Source organism: Sus scrofa, chromosome 6 (genome assembly GCF_054392235.1).
Source record: "Sus scrofa isolate SSC_HxYL_T2T_F1_AM1 chromosome 6, Sscrofa_HxYL_maternal_Yorkshire_Landrace_v2.0, whole genome shotgun sequence".
Taxonomy (NCBI): domain Eukaryota; kingdom Metazoa; phylum Chordata; class Mammalia; order Artiodactyla; family Suidae; genus Sus; species Sus scrofa.
Genome location: NC_139388.1, coordinates 173,030,531 through 173,050,117, shown reverse-complemented (window position 1 = coordinate 173,050,117; position 19,587 = coordinate 173,030,531). Strand labels below are relative to the sequence as shown.

General features: G+C 55.3%; 1 protein-coding gene across 4 annotated transcripts; it reads right to left on the bottom strand.

Moving 5' to 3' along the window:
* Position 1: 1 nt before the first annotated feature.
* P3H1 (prolyl 3-hydroxylase 1) lies at positions 2-19,522 on the bottom strand. 4 transcript variants are annotated; one of them, XM_084965385.1, is made up of 16 exons: positions 18,690-18,736; positions 15,796-16,019; positions 15,504-15,656; positions 13,066-13,255; positions 12,761-12,892; positions 11,568-11,707; positions 6,693-6,782; positions 6,328-6,380; positions 6,039-6,160; positions 3,840-3,967; positions 3,614-3,709; positions 2,831-2,981; positions 1,718-1,835; positions 1,270-1,345; positions 876-1,016; positions 2-471 (listed from the first exon to the last, which is right to left on the bottom strand). In XM_084965385.1, exons 2-16 carry the CDS (start codon positions 15,811-15,813, stop codon positions 316-318), a joined length of 1,764 nt encoding a protein of 587 aa, XP_084821511.1. In that variant the 5' UTR covers positions 15,814-16,019; positions 18,690-18,736; the 3' UTR covers positions 2-315. The 4 variants fall into 4 exon arrangements, with proteins under 4 accessions (XP_084821511.1, XP_020952569.1, XP_084821512.1 ...); XM_021096910.2 differs by lacking the exons at positions 15,796-16,019; positions 18,690-18,736 and adding an exon at positions 19,000-19,522; XM_084965386.1 differs by lacking the exons at positions 12,761-12,892; positions 13,066-13,255; positions 15,504-15,656; positions 15,796-16,019; positions 18,690-18,736 and adding an exon at positions 7,446-7,475.
* Positions 19,523-19,587: the final 65 nt, after the last annotated feature.

Genomic DNA, 19,587 nt, shown 5'->3' with positions numbered 1-19,587 from the left:
GTAAGAAACCACGACTCGTTTATTCTTTGGTCATCGACACAGACATTAAATACGGCAGGGCTGTCACGTGGCTGCCTGTGAGGCCCCTGGAGCAGCTCTGGGCCTGCACCCCGAGCCCTCGGTCAGGTCTGGAGGAGAGGGCCGTCCTGCCATGTCCTCTCCAAGAGCAGTAGCACCGTGCCGGACGGCGGGGAGCAGAGTCCCCTCAGCTGGGCAGCAGACCTAAGTTCCCTGCTGCTCCTGGCCCAGGGCTGGCCGGTCCAGGGTGCAGGAGCGAGTTCTCACGTGGTCCGATCGCTGTCCTCGTGTGAGCTCTCAGAGCTCATCCTTGTGCCCCGACTCACTGCTGGAGACGGTCTCCTGTGCAGGCGGGAGGGGGCCCTCCTGGGCTTCCGGGGGCTGCTCGTGGGGGATGTCCGTCTCCTCTGGGCTGAAAAGCATCTTCACCAGGTCATCCGCTTGCACCCTGTCCTGCAAGGACAAACCCCTGGCTGTTTAGAGAGGCCTCTGGACCAGCCCCTCACCACCTCTTGGGGCTACTTCTGGAACAAGAAGGCTCTTCTTCAACGGCCTTCGAGCTCGTCTGCTTCCCAGCAGGACCTGCTCTCTGGGCAGAGGCAGCAGAGGCGGTTCCCAGGGAGGGACCGAGAGCCAGGAATGCCCCCTTCTTGCCCCCACGTGGAGCCCCATTTACAGGGCAGGAGGAAGGGCTGGGGAGGATGGGCGCCGTGACCACAGTGCCAGAGCGAGGCGTCTCTCTGGACTCCCCAGCCCCGTGCTCCGTTCACGTCCAGGCATCGGCAAGGGGACGGGGAAGGTGGACGCAGAACCAGGGCCCTTCCAGGAAGAGGTCACGCAGTGTCCACTGCTCTCACCCGCTCACTGTGTCGCGCATCCAGAGTGAACCACAGGGCGATGGCACAGCGCTGCCCTCTCGTGACAGCCTTCACTCCGTGTGGGTTTTCGGTGCCCGAAGAGAATCCCACGGCCCTTCCGCACTGGGGCTGCACCTCTGCCTAAAGGGGACAACGAGGGGGCTGCACAGGACAGAGACTGGAACCTGCCTTCAGGAGGGCTGGGGTCACTCGGGTCCAGGACGGGGTGGCTTCTCAGCCTGGCTTCCCAAAGGCCAGAGCCAAAGAGAAAGGGGACCCGTCGGAGGCCCCCCTGGTTTGGGGAGGGGAGTGCTGGCCACTTGGAAGACTGGCCGTTCTGCCCACTGCGCCTTGTGGGTTTCTGTCTCCCAGGGATGGGGACAAGGACACTCACCGTCACAGTCTTGGCATCTAGTTCAGTGAAATAGAAGTTTCCTCCGTCAAAGTCTCCATTCAGGTAAAGGATGGCACTGGGGGAGGGGGGGGCATCTCGACACACCTCCCCCCTCCCAGCCCCCGCACAACCCCCAGCCCCAGCGCTTTCATCTCCAGCTGCTCCCAACCAGCAGCTGGCGGGGATCTTTCACGAGAAGAAAGCCTTCTGGAACCTTCTCTGATGCCTCCCTGCCCCTGCCCGGGTGAGACTCCGCCCTGCCCTTCTCTGGGCTGCCGCAGTACCAAGGCCACCTTTCCCCTCCTGCTCGCACACTACACTGTGACAATTCCTCTGCTGTCTGACTTGCGATCCAGAAGGTCTTGGACCCTGGGAAGAGCTGGCCCCAAACATGCGTGTGCTGGGGAGGGACAGGCTGCGGGCGCCGGGGGCCGGAGGGAGGCGGAACCTGTAGTCCCGGTAGGTGTAGGCGGGGGGCTCCTTGATGCACACGAGGGCCTCGGCGTTCAGGATACAGTTGTCCACGTGGACGGGGTGGCTACTGTCCTTCCTCTCAGCCTGTGCCTCTGGGGCCAAGGGAACACGCGTTAGCACGGGGGCACCTCGGGGCACCTCAGCTCTGCTACTGGCATGGGGTGGGGTCGCTGCTGACCAGCTTCCCTTCCTCTGCGTTGATCCACGCTCTCCAATCTTTGGACACACAGCAGCAAGACTAACCGTAACCTGAGCGAGTAAGACCAAGGCTTTGCCGGCCCTTCCCGGCCTGACCATCTGCCAGGCCTCCTGGCTCCTTACTGCCCAGGTGCCAGGGCGCCCCACCTGGAGGCCCTGACACCCAGAGCTGTGAGTGTGACACGCTCCTGTGGTGTGCCCAGACTCTGCCAGGACATCACACATTCGGAGGGAGAGTAAAGGCCTCTCGTCTCCGCCGCCCGTTGGTGGCATGTCAGCACCAGGGACCACGGAGGGCTGGGGCATGACAGAGCCGGCTGAGGGTCCTGTGGGATTCCGGGCACTGGCCGCACCTCATCCCTCCCTGCCAGGGGCTGAAAGGGAGCGTGGACGATGGACGACCTCGAGTCGGCCCCAGGCTGTCACGAGGAGCTCTCTCGCAGAGTGGGTATTGAACACTCAGCCACAGAGAACCTGTGACACAGACCGTGATGCAGCCAGAGACACTTGCACGTCCATTACCAAGGTTGCAAAGCACTGGCCCGCAGGCCCAGAGCGCTTGAGCGCAGCGCTGCTCCGCAACGCGGCTTCCTGCGGGCTGCCCCCACCGCAGCTCACTCTCTAGAAACCGCAGCTTTCTTAGTTCGCCCAACGGCTGGGCGCCCCGTTCCTGGCACGTGCTGTTCTCTCTGGCTCGAATGTACTCCACGCCTCCTGTTCATCCTGCTCCCCTGCCCTCACCTCCTCCAGGAAGCCCTCCTGACTCCCCGGGGAGCCTCTAACGTCCTCCGCTGCACGGGTTGACACTGGCTCCCCAGCACCACGAAGGGAGCATCCTCAGCATCCGGGCGGTGCCGGGGCGGCGCGCTCGGCGGGGAGGGGGGCCCACCTTCGATGGCTGTGCGGCAGACCAGGTGGGAGTAGGAGAAGTAGAGGGGGCTGTCCAGGCGGAAGTAGGACTCCATGACGCGCCGCACCTTCTCGGTCACGTTGTAGTACAGGTGGGCGCTCTGCAGGGGGACCTTCCCTTCCTGCCCCAGCTGCCGAGGAGACGGGGGTCAGGCCCTCTGGCTGCCCCTCTGTGCAGCACCAGGCCCCCATCCTCCCGCCCGCGAAGGAGCACCTGCCTCTCTCACACACCCGCCTCTGCCGTCCCCCCTCCCCGGCTTTCACCTCTGTGAACAACCCCTGTGTCCTGCTCAGAAGCAGCCGTCCTTCAGAAAGCACCCTCCAGTTGGGGAGAGCAGTCTTGCTTGCCTGCCTCTTTTTTTTTTTTTTTTCTTTTTAGGGCCTCCCCTGCAGCATACGGAGGTTCCCAGGCTAGGGGTCAAATTGGAGCTGCAGCCGCCGGCCTAGGGCACAGTCTCAGCATCACAGGATCTGAGCTGCATCTGTGACCTACACCGCAGCTCATGGCAATGCCAGATCCTTAACCCACGGAGCGAGGCCAGGGATCGAACCTGCGTCTTCATGGATACTGGTCAGATTTGTTTCTGCTGAGCCCTGATGGGAAGTCCTGCCTGCCTCCTTTTCATGACAGGGTTCAAAAGGCAGCCTCGCCCCTGGCCTCCGTGGCAGCTGGAACGCCTTGTATCTTCCCACCACCGTCCCCGGCGCCTCCCCGGAGCCTGGCCCCCTGCCCCCCCCTCCCCGAACAGAGAGCTGACCCTACCTTGAGGGCCTTGAAGACGGTGACGCCGTAGAACTTTTCGCTGGGGGTGTGCGGGGAGGTCTGACCCCGGTAGCCGTCTCCCGAAGTCGCTGCCGCCTGCGAGCCCCCCAAACAGGGGGAGTTAGTCACCCGCTGAGGCTCGAGAGGAGGTGGGCAGCCCTCCTGGGAGGCGCCGAGGCGGGGAGGTTGGGCCCTTAGGGAGACGGCGTGGCCCCGGGTTCCTCACGTTGGTCAGCCTCTGCAGCGCCCGGCACTCCTCGGCCGAGATGACGCCGTCCATCACCACCCGCTGGGAGCCGTTCAGGACCTTGGAGTTCATGGTGAGACGGATGCCGTCAAAAAGCAGGGGGCCGCCTGCAGAGCAACAGCAAGAGCGGCTAAGTCCAGCAGCGGTTCTGTCCAGACACTCCGTCAGCTGCTGCCTTCCCGGGAGGAACAGCAACGCCAGCTGCTTCCTGCTCACCAAAGACACCTCCTGTTTGGTCACTTCCCAAGGCAGGGCGGTTCAGGGGATGGACTTGAGAGCTGAAGGACAGGAGACCCAGGGCCTGGTCCCAGCTCTGCTCGCAAAGAGCTGCTGGCTACTGGGCCTCCATGCCTGACTGAGGCATCCCCATAAAGACATTCCCACAGCAGGCGCTCCAAAATCAGAAAGAGCTGGGTTTGACCCCTGGATCCTCCATGTAGCTGTGTGACCTTGGCCAAGTTACTTAACCTCCCTGAGCCTTAGCTCATCTGTAAAATAGCATCTACCTGATAAGTTTGATGTAAAGAACAATAAGACGGAGTTCCCGTCGTGGCTCGTGGTTAACGAATCCGACTAGGAACCATGAGGCTGCGGCTTCGATCCCTGGCCTTGCTCAATGGGTTAAGTATCCGGCATTGCCGTGAGGGGTGGTGTAGGTCGCAGACGTGGCTCGGATCCCGCGTTGCTGTGGCTCTGGCGTAGGCCCACCCCTAGCCTGGGAACCTCCATATGCCTCGGGAGCAGCCCAAGAAATGGCAAAAAGACCAAAAAAAAAAAAAAAAGAACAATAAGACAACTTAAGGAGTTCCCGCCATGGTGCAGTGGGTGAAGAATCTGACGGCAGCGGCTTGGGTTGCTGCAGAAGTGCAGGTTCAATCCCCAGCCCCGTGCATTGGATTAAAAGGATCTGTGTTGCCATGGCTACAGCACGGGTTGCGGCTGTGGCTCAGATTCAATCCCTGGCCTGGGACTTCCATATGCCATGGGTGTGGCTATAAAATTGAAAGGAAAAAAAAGACAAACGCTTAGCACAATTCTTGGCACAGAGTAAATGGCTGAAAGTTTAGCTATGATTACACCATCATCCTCATTTATTTAAAATGGGGATTTACCTCCTGCCCAATCACCTCCCCGACGATTATGAGAATCAAGAGAAATAAGAGAGCGAAAGCTCTCTGAAAACCAAGGAATGCTGCACAAACTCGCTCGCAGGCTCATCTCATTAAAGTGACCGCTGTGAAATGAAGCAACTGCACAGCGAGGGCCTCTCTCCTGTTTCCCCTGCTGTCTCTGGGCTGGGGACATACCAGAGACTCAATTCAAGTCCATCTGTTTACTGAGGCCTCAGCCCGTGCCAGGAATTGTGCTAGAAAAGGCACGGGATGAGCAACTGGAGACACAGCACCTGCTGCAAGAATCACACAAATAAGCAGCATGAGGCAGACCGTGGGAAACAACAGAGGGCCTTGAAGTTCAACAGAAAGAGGCAGGGGATCCCAGCTGGTCTGGAGTTTAAGAAAGGCTTCTCAGGAGGACCCGAGATGCCTCGAGGGCAGAGATGATGGCAAGTAGAAAAGAGGCGGGACCGGCCTGACCAGCAACGGGGCAGAGGGAAGCTCAAGGAGGAAGGGAAGGTGTGAACGGGGGAGCAGGACACGTGGTTAAAGGGGCAGGCAGGCTGGAGTCCCTGTGCTGGGAGTCCCGTCCAGCCCCCACGCGGGAAGGGACAAGGACAGACTGGAAGAGGAGAGCTGGGGGCCTGACGCCGGCCGGAAGCAACGAGACGAGCGAAGGGCTGGGGGGAGAGAGCGCCCCAACGGCAGGCCCCTCAAGGGGGCTGGAGGGGACGGGCAAAGGGAGCCCCGAGGAGACCTGAGGATTCTGAGGTTCGGTAACAGGACAAATGACAGTAGGTGGGAGAAAAGAGTTTGGAGGAAAGGCGACAGGATAAGTTTGGTCCTATAAATACGGCCGTGAACTAACTGAACACAGGAGTCTTATTTCCTAAGCAAGGCCCGCTCTTGGTGCTCTTGGCAGGGTGAGTGAGGAAGGACCTGGCGGCGAGGGGGAGGCTCAGATCGCGGGGCTGCCCTCTAATGGGCACAGCCCAGCTAAGGCGGGGAGCACTGGCCTTGCTGCCCCCACGACAGCCCAGGTGCCCCGAGCGGGTCCTCTCACCTTCCCGGGTCAGCCTGCTCACGTCCAGCGACTCCTTGGCCTTCTCCTCCACGAGGGTCTCAATCTCCTTCATAAGGTTTCCGATCTCCTGGGAGATGCGGGCGGCTGTTTCCCGTTCGGACCTGCCAGCACAGCCACCCTGAGGGCTGTGGGCGGGGCCAGCCCGGGCCCCGCCCCGCGTTCCCCGCCTGGCCCCGCCCCCTGCCCGGGGTTCACAGCTGCCTGGGCTCAGGAAGCCTCAGGGCCTCATCACAACGATCCAATCCGGCAGTTCCTTCCAGGTCCTCACTTCTGTTTCTCCTGCAGTCTCTTGGGAATCACCTCCTCCGGAGTCCACGAATCCTAAAAGCAGAGCAGGGAAAAAGGAGCAGGGGCGGCTGACCCGCTGAATCGCCAGCACGCAGACCGGGGCCTACAGGCGAGTCCACCTTCTCACCGGCCCCCTCGCAGGCGATCAAGTGAGGGGTCTCTGAAGCTGAGACACCTGCAACGAGCTGCCCAGAATCCCCCTCCGTCCCCCGTCTCTTGTCCACAGGCGTCGCAGATCCCAGGCTGGGCTCAGCGCCGAACAGCCTTCTCCCGAGAGTCACGCCGTGTACAACCCACCCCCGTCCTCTGTCCCCTCCTGCTCCCCGCTCCCGCGCGCAGGCTCACCGGGTCAACAAAGGGAATTCCAAAAACGTCGTAAGCAAAGAAGAGCAGCTCTTTCTCCAGCAGGCTTCGCTGTCGGTACTCCTGGGCGCTCTGCGGGAACACGGTGGGAGCACAGCCCCGGGACTCAGCCCCGTCCAGCTCCCGGGGTGGGGTGGGGGGCCCTCCCTGGCGTACTACCTTGTGCCCAGTGTAATCACTCGTGTGCCCCAAGTTTGGAACAAACGTCCCACTTTGGTGCCCAAGGGTTCCTCTTGCCTGGCGCAAGCAGTACCTCTGAGGGTGGCATGACCAGGCGTCCCCTGAAGGGAAAAAACGCCCTTCCCTCCCCTGCCATTCCTCTCTGAGACAGAAAATCTGAGGATTCCCAGGAAATAATCATCAAAGAAGAAAAGTTCCTTCTTGACTTCTGCAGGAGTTCAATACTTGGGAAGGACACTGAGGTACCTCCTGCGATTCGGTGACTCCCTCCTTATTCAGTTAATTTTTATCTCCACCTTGAGGTTGGTACTCTCATCCGCATTTCACAGATGAAGACAGTGAGGTACAGAGAGGATGTGCAACCTGTTCGAGGTGACACTACAGGTAGAGCAGGGACCTATTGCCAAGCCCAGGTCTCTCCAGTCCTAAAGCCCACGTGCTTCTTCCCAGGCCACCTGCCTCCCCTCTGACTTGGAGCAGGTGGGACCCGCCCCCCATCCCCGGCGATGGGTGGCTGGGACTGCCGCCCACCCTTCCCACAGGGGAACTAAGTACCTTCTGGGATCTCATCTGTCCCTAGGAGCCCTGCTAGTGTCCCAGCAGCAGCAGAAGAAGGAAGAGAAAAAGCCATCATCAGTTGACATAAAAGATGAGGGCGGTAGGGCAGCCGTTAGCGGTGTCACTGACTCCTGTGTCACCTCTCACATTTGCCCAAGAGGAAGGTGGAAATTTTCTCCTGAGGAGGTTGAATGGCTGGCTTCCCTCGCCAAGTGCGAGACACCAAGCTCGGTATCTGCCACGTCCTCGAACCCTCTCCAGCAGCTCCAAGAGGCTGCTAGTGAGCAAGTTCCACTCCCCCCTTTGCTCAGTCCCCAGTGATGCACTGAGCATCAGCGATGCGTCAGCACTGTGCCGGCACTGGGCCAAAGCAGGGAAACAAGATTCCAGTCACCACGGCAGCCAGAGGCCACTGTTCCTGTTTACTCAGTTCCCGGAGCCCGAATGTCCTCATCTCTAAAATGGAAAGAATAGGAGTTCCCGTCGTGGTTCAGCGGTTAACAGACCCGACTAGTATCCATGAGGACACCGGTTCGATCCCTGGCCTCCGTCAGCAGGTTAAGGATCTGGCGTTGCTGTGGCTGTGGTGTAGGCTGGCGACTACAGCTCTGATTCGCCCCCTAGCCTGGGAACCTCCATATGCTGCAGATGCGGCCCTTAAAAAATAAAATAAAATGAGAAGACTAGTGCCCACCTCCCGGGGGTTGTGACGACTGAATGAGATGATGGGTATAAACCCAGGGCAGGGCTTGGCTTGGGACAGGGCTTAAAGGGTGGTTCTAGTTAGAAATGGTAGATTAACCACATGGGTTTGTTTCCTTTCTGCCCTAGACTCACTAATATGACCATAAGGGGTGGTGGGGTCTTAACCCAGCAAAGAGGTGGGGACTGGTACCATCTGCAGTGCAGATGTGCACCATCTAGTGGCCAATGAGGACAACTACAAGGTGCCCAGTTTCCACATGGGAGGGGGCGGCAAGAGCAGGAAGGTCTCTAGTGGAGACGCCCAGATCTAAGTGGGAAGAACCTTGGTTTTTAACCTCAGGGGAGGTTGGTGACTCCACCTCACTGGGTGGTTCTAAGAATCAAATGCAGGAAAAGCTGTGACAACTTTTTGTAAACTGTGAGATGTCACACACGTTCGAGGGGTGGTATTTTCTAAGTGCCGCAACAACCCGAGTGGGAGGTCTGTTACTGTGGCATCATCTACCTGCTTCTCCAGTGAACAGAGGAAAACTGAGCCACCCTGGGTTGGCGAGCAGGGAGGGCAGGAGGCTAGGAGGGAAGCATTCTGCCACCTCAGTGCCCCTGAGCCACGGGGCCAGCACCATGCACGAGCCTCCCAGGCTGGGACCTGAGGGAGGGGAGGAGGAGGGGAAACACCCCCAACCCACCTGCCACCTCCTCCCGGCAGCCCCCCTCCGCCAGCCCCCCCCCGCCTCGCTCAGGCCTCCAGCACCTCCCGTTCTGAGCCCTGCTCCTTCGCCTCTCCTCAGGCTGCTGCTTAAGACCCTTTGGGGGCTCACCACTGCCGGCTGCAGGGAGGAGGGCCCAAGGTCCTGGAAAGGCACTCAAGACCCTCCCAAATCTGGCCCTCCCGGGCCTCCCTGCCTTAGCTCCCCCGGCACCAGCTTCCCCTCACATGGGACGGAGGTCCGGGGGTTTGCTCATGCCGTCCTCCATCTAAAAGGCCCTTCCCTGCCTCGTTCACCTACTGAAGGCGTTTAAAACCGAATGTCCACACCACTGCCTCCTGTGAAGGCTCCCCTGACGGCCCAGTCACTCCCTTGTCTGCGCCTCCACTGTAGCTGGCTGGCCCCTCCGCTAGTGTCCTCGCTGCAGTAGTCTACGCATCTCGGATTAGATGCCTTTCCAAGGCGGTTTTAGACGGCCTTCCAAAAGACGTGAAAATAACGCAGATACAGCGAAAAGAAACCAACAGAGGGTTAAGGGACATAAATAGAAACATTCAGGCCCCCCCACCTCTGACCTGCCGGCCCACGGCTTGGGGACAATCCCGATGAACAATCTCTTCCCAATCCATCCAGGAAGTTTAAAAATTTGAAAATACATAAGTAAGATATAATTACCGTCCTACACGTACTTTCTTCTTTTCTTAAGGTTGTATCATGGAGACTGCCACGTGGGCGTGGTAATCTACTCATACAACCTAAGAGTCGTCCAGTACGTCAATGAACGAATATACCGTCATTTATTTAACCAGCCCCCAAATTGATGGCATTGAGCTTGTTTGCAGTTTTTCGCTTTTAGCAGCAGGATGCGCTTGTGCAGGACGGCTGCGGGGTGAATCCCCAGCAGTTGGATTGCTGGTTAAATAGCCCCCAGGGATGTGCCTGCTTTCTCATTCCCAACATGTGTTCAATAGAGGGGTCTCTGTAGTAATCGTAGGTATTTACCTTTTTTTTTTTTTTTTTTTTTGCTTTTTAGGGCTGCACCTGCAGCAGATGGAAGTTCCCAGGCTAGGGCTCAAATTGGAGCTGCAGCTGCCAGCCTACACCACAGCCACAGCAATGTGGGATCCAATCCGCATCTGCAACTCCAGCTGCCATGCCACAGCTCACAGCAACACCGGATCCTTAATCCACTGAGTGAGGCCTGGGATTGAACCCATACCCTCAGGGATACTCGTTGGGTTTGTAACCACTGAGCCACAATGGGAACTCCTGGCTATTTACCCTTTGTTTTCTTGGACAAAATGAAAAACTGGTCCAAAGATACAGTCATTTTTACAGAATGTAAGATGGGGTTTGAGAGAGGCCAGCAGAACACAGCGACTGAGGGCCACAGGGATGAGCCACCCGATTCAAGAGCTGGCTGAGGGTAGAGGTGAAAACTGGCCACCTGCTACTCGTGTACCGTCAGCAAGACCCCAGGGATGCTATCTGTCCCCATGACGCTCTGCATACATTCCCACAGTCAGTGCCTGTCAGGTCACTACCTCATCCTATGTTAAAGACGGGGCCTTCCCGTCGTGGCTCAGAGGTTAACGAATCTGACTAGCATCCCTGAGGATGCAGGTCCCATCCCTGGCCTTGCTCAGGGGGTTGAGGATCCGGTGTTGCTATGAGCTGTGGTGTAGGTTGCAGATGTGGCTCAGATCCTGTGTTGCTGTGGCTGTGGTATAGACCGGCGGCTGTAGCTCCAATTGGATCCCTAGCCTGGGAACCTCTACATGCTGCAAGTGCAACCCTAAAAAGCGGGAAAAAAAAAAAAAAAAAAAAGGGCAGAGCAAGAACCATAATTCCATTTTACAGAAGGAGAAATTGAGACTTGGAAGCGTAATGCAGCATGACTTAGATCCCACACGATGTGCTAAAGATGTGCTACTAGCCCCTCCAGTTACTCGGCTAGTAACTGGAGGGGCCAGGACCTGAGCCCAGACGACTGACTTCAAAGCCACTTCATTGTTCTGGGCTCAGGAAAAAGAGGATCTAGGGCCTGTGCAAGGCATAGGTACAAAGAATGTCAGATTTCATTAAATTAAAAACAGAACTTTTCATGTTTTTAATTATAAAAATAATATCCATTCACTAGAGAGAATTTAGAAAATGGAAATGAGCACAATACAAAAAGCACTCGTGACTCTACCACCCGGAAACGGCCGTCGTTAAACGAACAGCACAATTTGCAGGCCCCCCAACAGCACGGGGGCGCCTGCTGTGTTTCCGTTTAGTCTTGGTTTGACACAGATTTTTCTCCCTGTTTTGGAGTGAGGTGACTAAGGCCGAAAGAGGGAGAGATCAGACAATGGCAGAATGAAGAGGGGACAGGGAGGAAAAGGAAGAAAATTTTTAGCATGAAGTAGAGACCGAAAAATCTAGGCCAGATGGTAGTCAAGTAGCAGCGTGCTAAGAACGGGCAAGGACAGGGCTGCTCTGCAGCTCCGCTTTTCTTCGACAACCCGGAGGGCAGACTTCTGGGCACAGACTGAGCGAGTTAAGGCTCCAGCTTATCCCCCACGCTTCCTGGGCACTCAGATCCCTCAGGCACCCTTCCCCTACCCTGTCTGAGCAGCACCGCCTCCCCTCCTCTGCCTCACACTCTGCTCTCTGGTCCCGGTTCAGCTGGCAGCTGCCCCGAGTAATGCAAGGCGCTCACCTGACGGGGGCGGATGGATCCGGCTGGTTCGTCTCCGAGCATGGCTGTGTAGTAGGCCAGGTTCTGGCTCATCACCTCATCGTTGGGGAAGAAGAGGAGGTAGGTCTTGGCACATTCAATGGCCTGTGTGTAATTCCCAACTGCAAAGGGGGAAAAACAATGGCTGGGAAGAAAGCCTCTAATCCTGGGTACCAGGAACTGCCTCGTGTGCAGTCTCAGCACAGCTAGAGGCAGTGATGATGTGGCAAGGTGGCACCAGCTACACAACATGACTGTCCGCTTTGGGCAGACAGATGACAGGATTCATATAGGATATGCAATTGATTTAAGGTGCTCGGTGTGCTCAGATAATTCCAACACTGGCCCTAACATTCCCAAACATCAGACCAATTTTAGGAATATTTCCCTGTCTTCCCACTTTTTTCCTATGGCGACAGAAGAGAAGGGGAGACTACACTAGCAGATTTGCCTCTTTGGCAGAAGAGGTCCTGTCGATATGCACTGGTCTCTTCAGCTCAGCTATAACATCCTATGTTATTTTCTTTTCCTGTCTTTCTTAGGACCGCACCCGAGGCATATGGAGGTTCCCAGGCTAGGGGTCCAATTGGAGCTGCAGCCGCTGGACGGCACCACAGCCACAGCAACGCCAGACCCGAGCTGCGTCTGTGACCTACACCACAGCTCGTGGCAACACCGGCTCCTTAACCCACTGAGCGAGGCCAGGGATTGAACCTGCATCCTCATGCATGCAATCAGATTGAGCCATGATGGGCCCTCCAACACTGTATATTCTTGAATAAGCTCTTAGCACACAGCAGGAACTCAGTATAGACCTGCTGACTTGTTGCTTTTCTTCATATTACCAGCCCCCCATCCCATCCCTCCCCAGAGCATCAGTGCTTACAAGGGAGAAGGGCTGAGAAATGTCCCGTTAGCTGGTTTGAATGGAAGTACACCCTTGTTTTTGCTATAACTTAACTCTTTGCAAAATCAGATTAGAAATATTACAAAGGGGACCAGCGAGGGAGTCTCCCCTCCCAGCTCTTCAGGCTGCTGGAACAGCTCCTCAGCCAGTGGCTTTGCAACAAGGCGCCCAGCGATCGCCTGGCACAGGGCCTCTCAAAGCCGCAGAGAGAAACCAAGCAGGCTGAAGCAGCACAGCAGCCACCATCCCGGCCTCCCTTCACCCTTACTGTTATAGTAGGCAAACTGCAGGTAGTTATAATGTGACGGCAGAAAGTCTTCGAAGGGCTTCTCTCGGCCTGGGTGGGACGCGAGCTCGGTGACACAGCTCTGCTTACAGCTGAGGACCTGGATGTAATGATCTGAAAGGAAGGAGGAGGCGGAATAACCAGGAGGTCCCTGTCCGGGGTTCACCTGCTGCTTAAGATGAGCACATTCAAGTGGCAGCAATTTTCCGTCAGGGTCCCAGAGGTGAGGGGCTCCGGGATGAAGCCGCAGGTGCTGTGTCTGCAGGGTCCCGCTGAGGCCCGCGCACCTGTGATGGCCTGGAATAGGTCGGCGTTGTACTCCAGGTAGTTGTAGCCGTCGTAGTCGTAGGGCCCTTCGCAGAGGGCGCGGCACTCCTCGTCGGCCAAGAAGTACTCCTGCAGCGCGGCCTCGAGGTGGGGCACGGCCTCCTGCGGCTGCTCCTCCGAGTACAGGCGCACTCCCAGCCGAAACTCGTGCTACTGGGAGGAGGAGGGACTCAGACACAGGGCAGGCCGCCCACAGCCCTCCCTGCTGGCCTGCTGGGGCGTCCTCCCAGCCCCCCTCGGTTAGAGATGGGAGAGGCGGCTTCGATACAATGCAGCCCTCCTAGAAGTGGTCTTTGCTTCTTTTGAAATTTAAAAGATTTAACATAATCTAGGTGAAAGGCATATGGGAATTCATTCTTGCATTCTTGACCTTTACTGTAGGGCTAAAAGTTTTTAAAATAGGCGTTCCCATTGTGACTCAGTGGGTTAAGAACCCGACTAGTATCCATGAGGAGGCGAGTTCCATTCCTGGCCTTGCTCAGTGGGTGAAGGACCCAGCCTTGCCACAAGCTATAGTGTAGGTCACAGGTGCAGCTAGGATCGGGTGTTGCCAGGGCTGTGGCATAGGCTGGCAGCTGCAGCTCTGATTTGCCCTGCAGCCCGGGAACTTCCATATGCCACAGGTGTGGGCATAAAAAGAAAAAAAAAAGTTTTCAAAATAAAAATTTTTTTTTTCTTCTTCAGTTTCTTAATTTTTATTTATTTATTTATTTATATTTTATTTTATTTTTATTTTTTGCTTTTTAGGGCCACACCTGTGGCATATGGAGGTTCCCAGGCTAGGGGTCCAATTGGAGCTAGAGCTGCTGGCCTAGGCCGAGCCGCGTCTAGGGCCTACACCACAGCTCACGGCAACACCGGATCCTTAACCCACTGAGCAAGGCCAGGGATGGAACCCGCAACCTCATGGTTCCCAGTCGGGTTTGTTTCCACTGCGCCACGACGGGACCTCCTTTAGAGTCTTTTCTCATATAGACCTTCGCAGCCTATGGGGTAGATTCTCTGTGCTATACAGCAGGTTAAAAAATTAACTCTTGGACGCTAGAATGTGGTCTGAGATGATAAAAGCAATCTTTGCAGCAAAGAGCAGCGATTCGGGCTGCAGCAGCCGATCACAGGCCTCTGCGGTCTGTAGGTCAGATCAGATCCTTTCTTGTGGACAAGAACCGTTTTCATCTGTCACAGAATCACTAACCCCACCCTCCAAACTCTGTAGACATGTGTAATGTACTTGCTGTACCAGTTGACTTTTAAGAGTCGCTCTGATGTTGCTTTTAATAGGCCCAATTCTAAACTCGAACATAGCGCTTTCTAAAAATGCTCTATCATCACAGACAACACCTCTCATGCGGCCCAGAGTTTTCCTGCTTGATAAGTAGAACAAGAACATTGTAGACGACTGTACCACTCACTGTAGTGAAAAGCAAAAACCTAAATGACCAACAAAATCTGGCTAGTAAATCAGTATACTCCGTGCATAACAGGGACTATCGTGCAGCCATTGAAAACTGTCTTTTTAGGAGTTCCCACTGTGGCTCAGCAGGTGAAGAACCCAACTAGTATCCATGAGGCTGCGGGTTCGATCCCTGACCTCACTCAGTGGGTTAAGGATCCAGCGAGCGTTGCCTCAAGCTGTGGCATAGGTCACAGATGTGGCTCGGATCTGGTGTTGCTGTGGTTGTGGGATAGGCCAGCAGCTGCCACTCCAATTCAACCCCTAGCCTGGGAACGTCCATATACCTCAAATGTGGCCATAAAAACAAAATAAAAAAAGAAAAGAAAAAAATTTGTGTTTTCAAATAAAATTTGAAGACATGAGAAAAGGCACATGATATAATGTTAGTTCAAAAAGCATGATGAAAAATACATACAACAATATGACACCAAATTAGGTTTAAAAATTAGCTACCAAAGGCTTAGAAAATAGGCCAAAATATTAAAGATTGGTTTTCTTACGGGGGCAATACTGTAGATGACAACTTTCTGTTTTATACCTATTTGCATTTTGCTAATGCTGCCCAATGAATGTATTTACTTCTGTAATCACAACCCTGGTACATGTCACTAGGAGTTCCCGTCGTGGCTCAGTGGTTAACAAATCCGACTAGGAACCATGAGGTTGCGGGTTCGATCCCTGGCCTTGCTCAGTGGGTTAAGGATCCGGCGTTGCCATGAGCTGTTGGTGTAGGTTGCAGATGCGGCTCAGATCCCATGTTGTTGTGGTTCTGGCATAGGCCGGCAGCTACAGCTCCGATTAGACCCCTCGCCTGGGAACCTCCATATGCCGAGGGAAGCGGCCCTAGAAAAGGCAAAAAGACAAAAAAAACAGTCACTATAATGAAGAAAGAGAGAGAGAGAAAGGGGATAAGGTTTTTTGTTTGTTTGTTTGCTTTTTCACCATATGGGGTTTGGCCTCAAGATCCTTGAAGTCCGCCTCCTTCACCCCAGACATGGTCTGGTAGTAGTCCAGGTTCTGACGCATCTCCATGTGCTCAGGATTGCCCACGAAGAAGGTATGGGCTGCTGCCACAGCTTTCTCCAGCTTGTTTATCTAAGGACGAAGCACAAGAACCCCACTGCCACAGCCAGACCCTGCAGGCTTGTGCCCAAGTGCGCAGTTCACAGCAAACAGGACGCCTCCGCCTTCCCCTCAGCGGGCCCCCCAGCCCCTGCCGGCCCGGGACACACACCTCTGGAAGGAACGACATGGCAGAGGTGGGCGCTCAGGGCCCCGGGCGGATTTTCAGCTATTTCCCAAACCAGGATTAGGGATTCCTCGAATTACAGGAGGTAATGCTTCAAAAGTGCAAACATTCTGTTCTAAACAAAGGTGGCATTGTAGGCGATTCTATGGAAGACGGACGGCCCAAATATATGCTCGACATTCGGAGGTAGTGATTGAGCTGGACAAAGTCTAAGGATTCAAGGATTTGGGGGTGGGGAGACAGAGCAGTTAACAATTTGACTATGCCTAAGACGTTGCTTAGAAAAAGAAAAAAAATGTATTGCAAAATATATATATTTATACATATACTTTTTGCGTAAAATAAGTATTTTTGACACATTCAAGAAAAGGGTGGGTTGAGGTCCCTCGTGGCTCAGTGGGGTTAAGGATCTGGTGTTTTCACTGCTATGGCTCTGGTTACGGCTATGGCGTGGGTTCAGTCCTGGCCCGGGAACTTCTACATGCCCTGGGTATGGCCAAAAAAGAAAAGGAAACATGAGCTGAAAAGTCTTAAGGTCCTGGACAAAATTCAGACGTGGCATCTTCTGACTCAAGGCTCAGGGCTCATGAGGCTAAAATATGTGTCTCTACAAAACCTGAGGGGAAATGTGCTAACTGCCACCAGAATGTCCAAAGCAATGGATTCCAGCAAATTACAGAGGATCATGCGTAGATTCCAAAATAAATCACTGATGATCTGATGGCTGACTATACTGATTGTAGTGTCAGACTGGTGACAAAGGTAGGTTTAATTATTCACTTGCTGGGGCTGAAGACAGGTTTCTTAAAGTTTACTCTTTAAATTCAGTTCCTTAATCTGTCATCTGGAGATAATGCTCCCTACCTCACAGGATTGCCGGGAAGGTTAAACCTGATGATACATATGCAGCTTTTTTTTTTTTTCCTTCTGTTTAGGGCTGCACCCACGGCCTATGGAGGTTCCCAGGCTAGGGGTCGAATCGGAGCTGTAGTGGCTGGCCTATGCCACAGCCACGGCAACACCAGATCTGAGCTGTGTCTGAGACCTACACCACAGCTCACGGCAACGCCGGATCCTTAACCCACTGTGTGAGGCCAGGGATTGAACCTGAGTCCTCATGGATGCTAGTCAGACTCATTTCCACGGAGCCACAATGGGAACTCCCTATATGCAGCCTTTAACTCATGGTGCTGGGCACATAAGTGCTTAATAAACATTAGCTCAATAAACGTAAATCCTAGCACATTATTAGTATGCTGAGAACAATTTTTTCTTTTCTGATCACCAGTACTAATAAACACACAATAAACAAGACGTCAGCCCTGGCCGTGACCCCAAAGTAGCTAGGTGACCCAAGGTCAATAATCTCCATCTCTGTACCTCAGTTTCCTTAACTGTAACATTAGAAATCCCCTCAAATTTGTCTCTTTCTTTTTTTTTTTTGGTCTTTTTTTAGGGTCACACCCACAGCAAATGGAAGTTCCCAGGCTAGGGGTCAAAGCAACGCAGGATCCGAGCTGGGTCTGCGACCTACACCACAGCTCACAGCAATGCTGGATCCTTAACCCACTGAGCAAGGCCAGGGATCGAACTTGGGTCCTCAAGGATGCTAGTCGGATTCTTTTCTCCTCAAGTCTGTCTCTTTTATGGGTTGACTCTCTGCCCTGTATCTTTCAGCTCCGCTCCTGCCTCTCTGTCCTTTCCTGTCTCCACATCCCTCGCCCCACCCCCAGCCCTTCTTCAGCCCCAAGCAGGCAGCACCCCACTTCTTTCTCTCGTGTGGACAACCATACGCTTCTCCTAAGAGTTCACCCTGCCGCCACCTTCTCCTTCTCCAAAGGCTGGTTCCACGTGGCTTCCAGAATGAGCATTCTACAACTCATTTCTAACGATGGCTCCCTGAAGCCTGCAGAATTCTCTTCCCAGTCTGGCCCCACTGCATCTTTTTCTTTAAGGTATTTTTAATTTTTTTAGTTTGGCCCCACCCTATCTTTAATGGCCATCCTTCCTCTCCTCTAGAAATATTTGGGATCAGCTTCAAATGTCACCTCTTCTTTCAAGTCTAACTTCTCTGAGACAAAGCTAGATGCTCCCTCCCTTGTGCTTGTGTACATATCCTTGCAGTAGCTCTCGGTACTAAAGTGACTCAGCAGCAAAGCAAAAGGCAAAACAAAACAAAAAAACATAAAGTCAAGCATTTTAATGACCTGTGCAGGAGCTGGGATGTAGTAAATACTCAATAAATGTTTGTCAAAGAATTTTAAAAAGCGCTGTTGAGTGACAGGACCAAAGACATAGCCTAATTATTTTGGTTTCAAGTCCAGCACTCTCCCGGGAAACCAGGAGGAATGGAGCAGAGCTATGTAAGCAAAATGCTTTTGAGGAGGTGGAAATCTGATTTTCTGTCTCTCTTTAGCTTGAAGTGCAGGTCTGTTAAACCATGGAAAAAGAGTTATAGGGCGCAGCTCCACCTTCTATTTTCCCCCAATAAAATGGGGCTAATAACAGCAGCTACTTCCCAGGATATTGCCAGGATCTGGGCAAATGAATTAATAAACGCCACGTACGTAGCAGCGCTTGGAAACAGGCACTGGCTATCATCATCGTCACGCAATCAGAAGCGCTCCACATCCACGCATACACTCGGACTTAAAACCCTGCAGGCCGGAATTCCTAAAAATGCTAATTTTCTTTGGAAACCTGACAAACCGGCCAGAGGGTCCCCCACAGGGAGGGGCCTGACAGCCCCTACTGGCGACGTGGCAACCTCAGGTCCTGAAAGAAAGCTCCGCACTCGGGCAGCAGGAAAAGCATCACTGAAAAGCGAACCGGAAGGAAGATGTTGTAGAAAGGTCCTCGCTTCTCACTCGGGAACTTACAATGAAATCAGGATCAGAGACCCAAGCTGCCGCTGTAGTTCCCTCTCAGGGCCTGTTAGGGAACCCAAGGCCAAGTTTTGGTCGGTCTGTGCCTTCACCTCAGGGTGGACCTTTGGGGTCACCATCAGCCTACGCGGACCGGCCGAGGCTGGTCTCCTGCGAGGGTCCCAGCTCTCCCAGGGTCCTAGGAGAGCTTCCCGGCCAGGAGGCCACGGTCCCTCTCCGCGGACACTTCCCCCCACCCCCCATTCTCCCTGGCCCGCCACGCCCGGAAGGACCCCGGCCTCCCCGGGCCCGGCCGGGTCTGCACCTTGAAGTAGGCGACCTGCAGGTAGTTGTACGGGCTCCGCTTGCGGAACTCCAACTCCAGCTCCTCGCTGAGCGAGTGCGCCGCCGACGGCCCCAGGCAGCGCCGCAGACAAGCCGCGCGGCGCAGCAAGCCCCCGAAGAAGCGCAGGTCCCGCAGGGCGGCGGCGCCCGAGGCCTGCGCCAGGCTTGGGGGAGAGTCCGGCTCCAGCTCCCACGGGAGGTCGGCGGCACACTGGGTGCGGCAGCGCAGGCGGAGGGCGCGCAGGGCGGCCCGCGAGCGCAGCGCCCGCTCCATGCTCAGCACCACCCCGGCCCAGTCCCCGCGCGCATAGGCCGCGGTGCCCTCCGCGAAGAGCAGATCCGGCGCCGTCATGTCCCATCCCGCCTCGGATTCGGCCTCTGCTCGGGAGGCAGCGGCGGCGACAACCCACAACATGGTCAGCAGCCTCAACGCGCGTGCCGCCATTGCGGCCTCGGACCTAACGGGACCGCGGGTCACCCTCCGGGGAGGCCGGAGTCCCACCCCCGGGAAGCCCCGCCCCGCCCCGCCCCGCGGGAGGCCCCGCCCCGCCCCGCGGGAGGCCCCGCC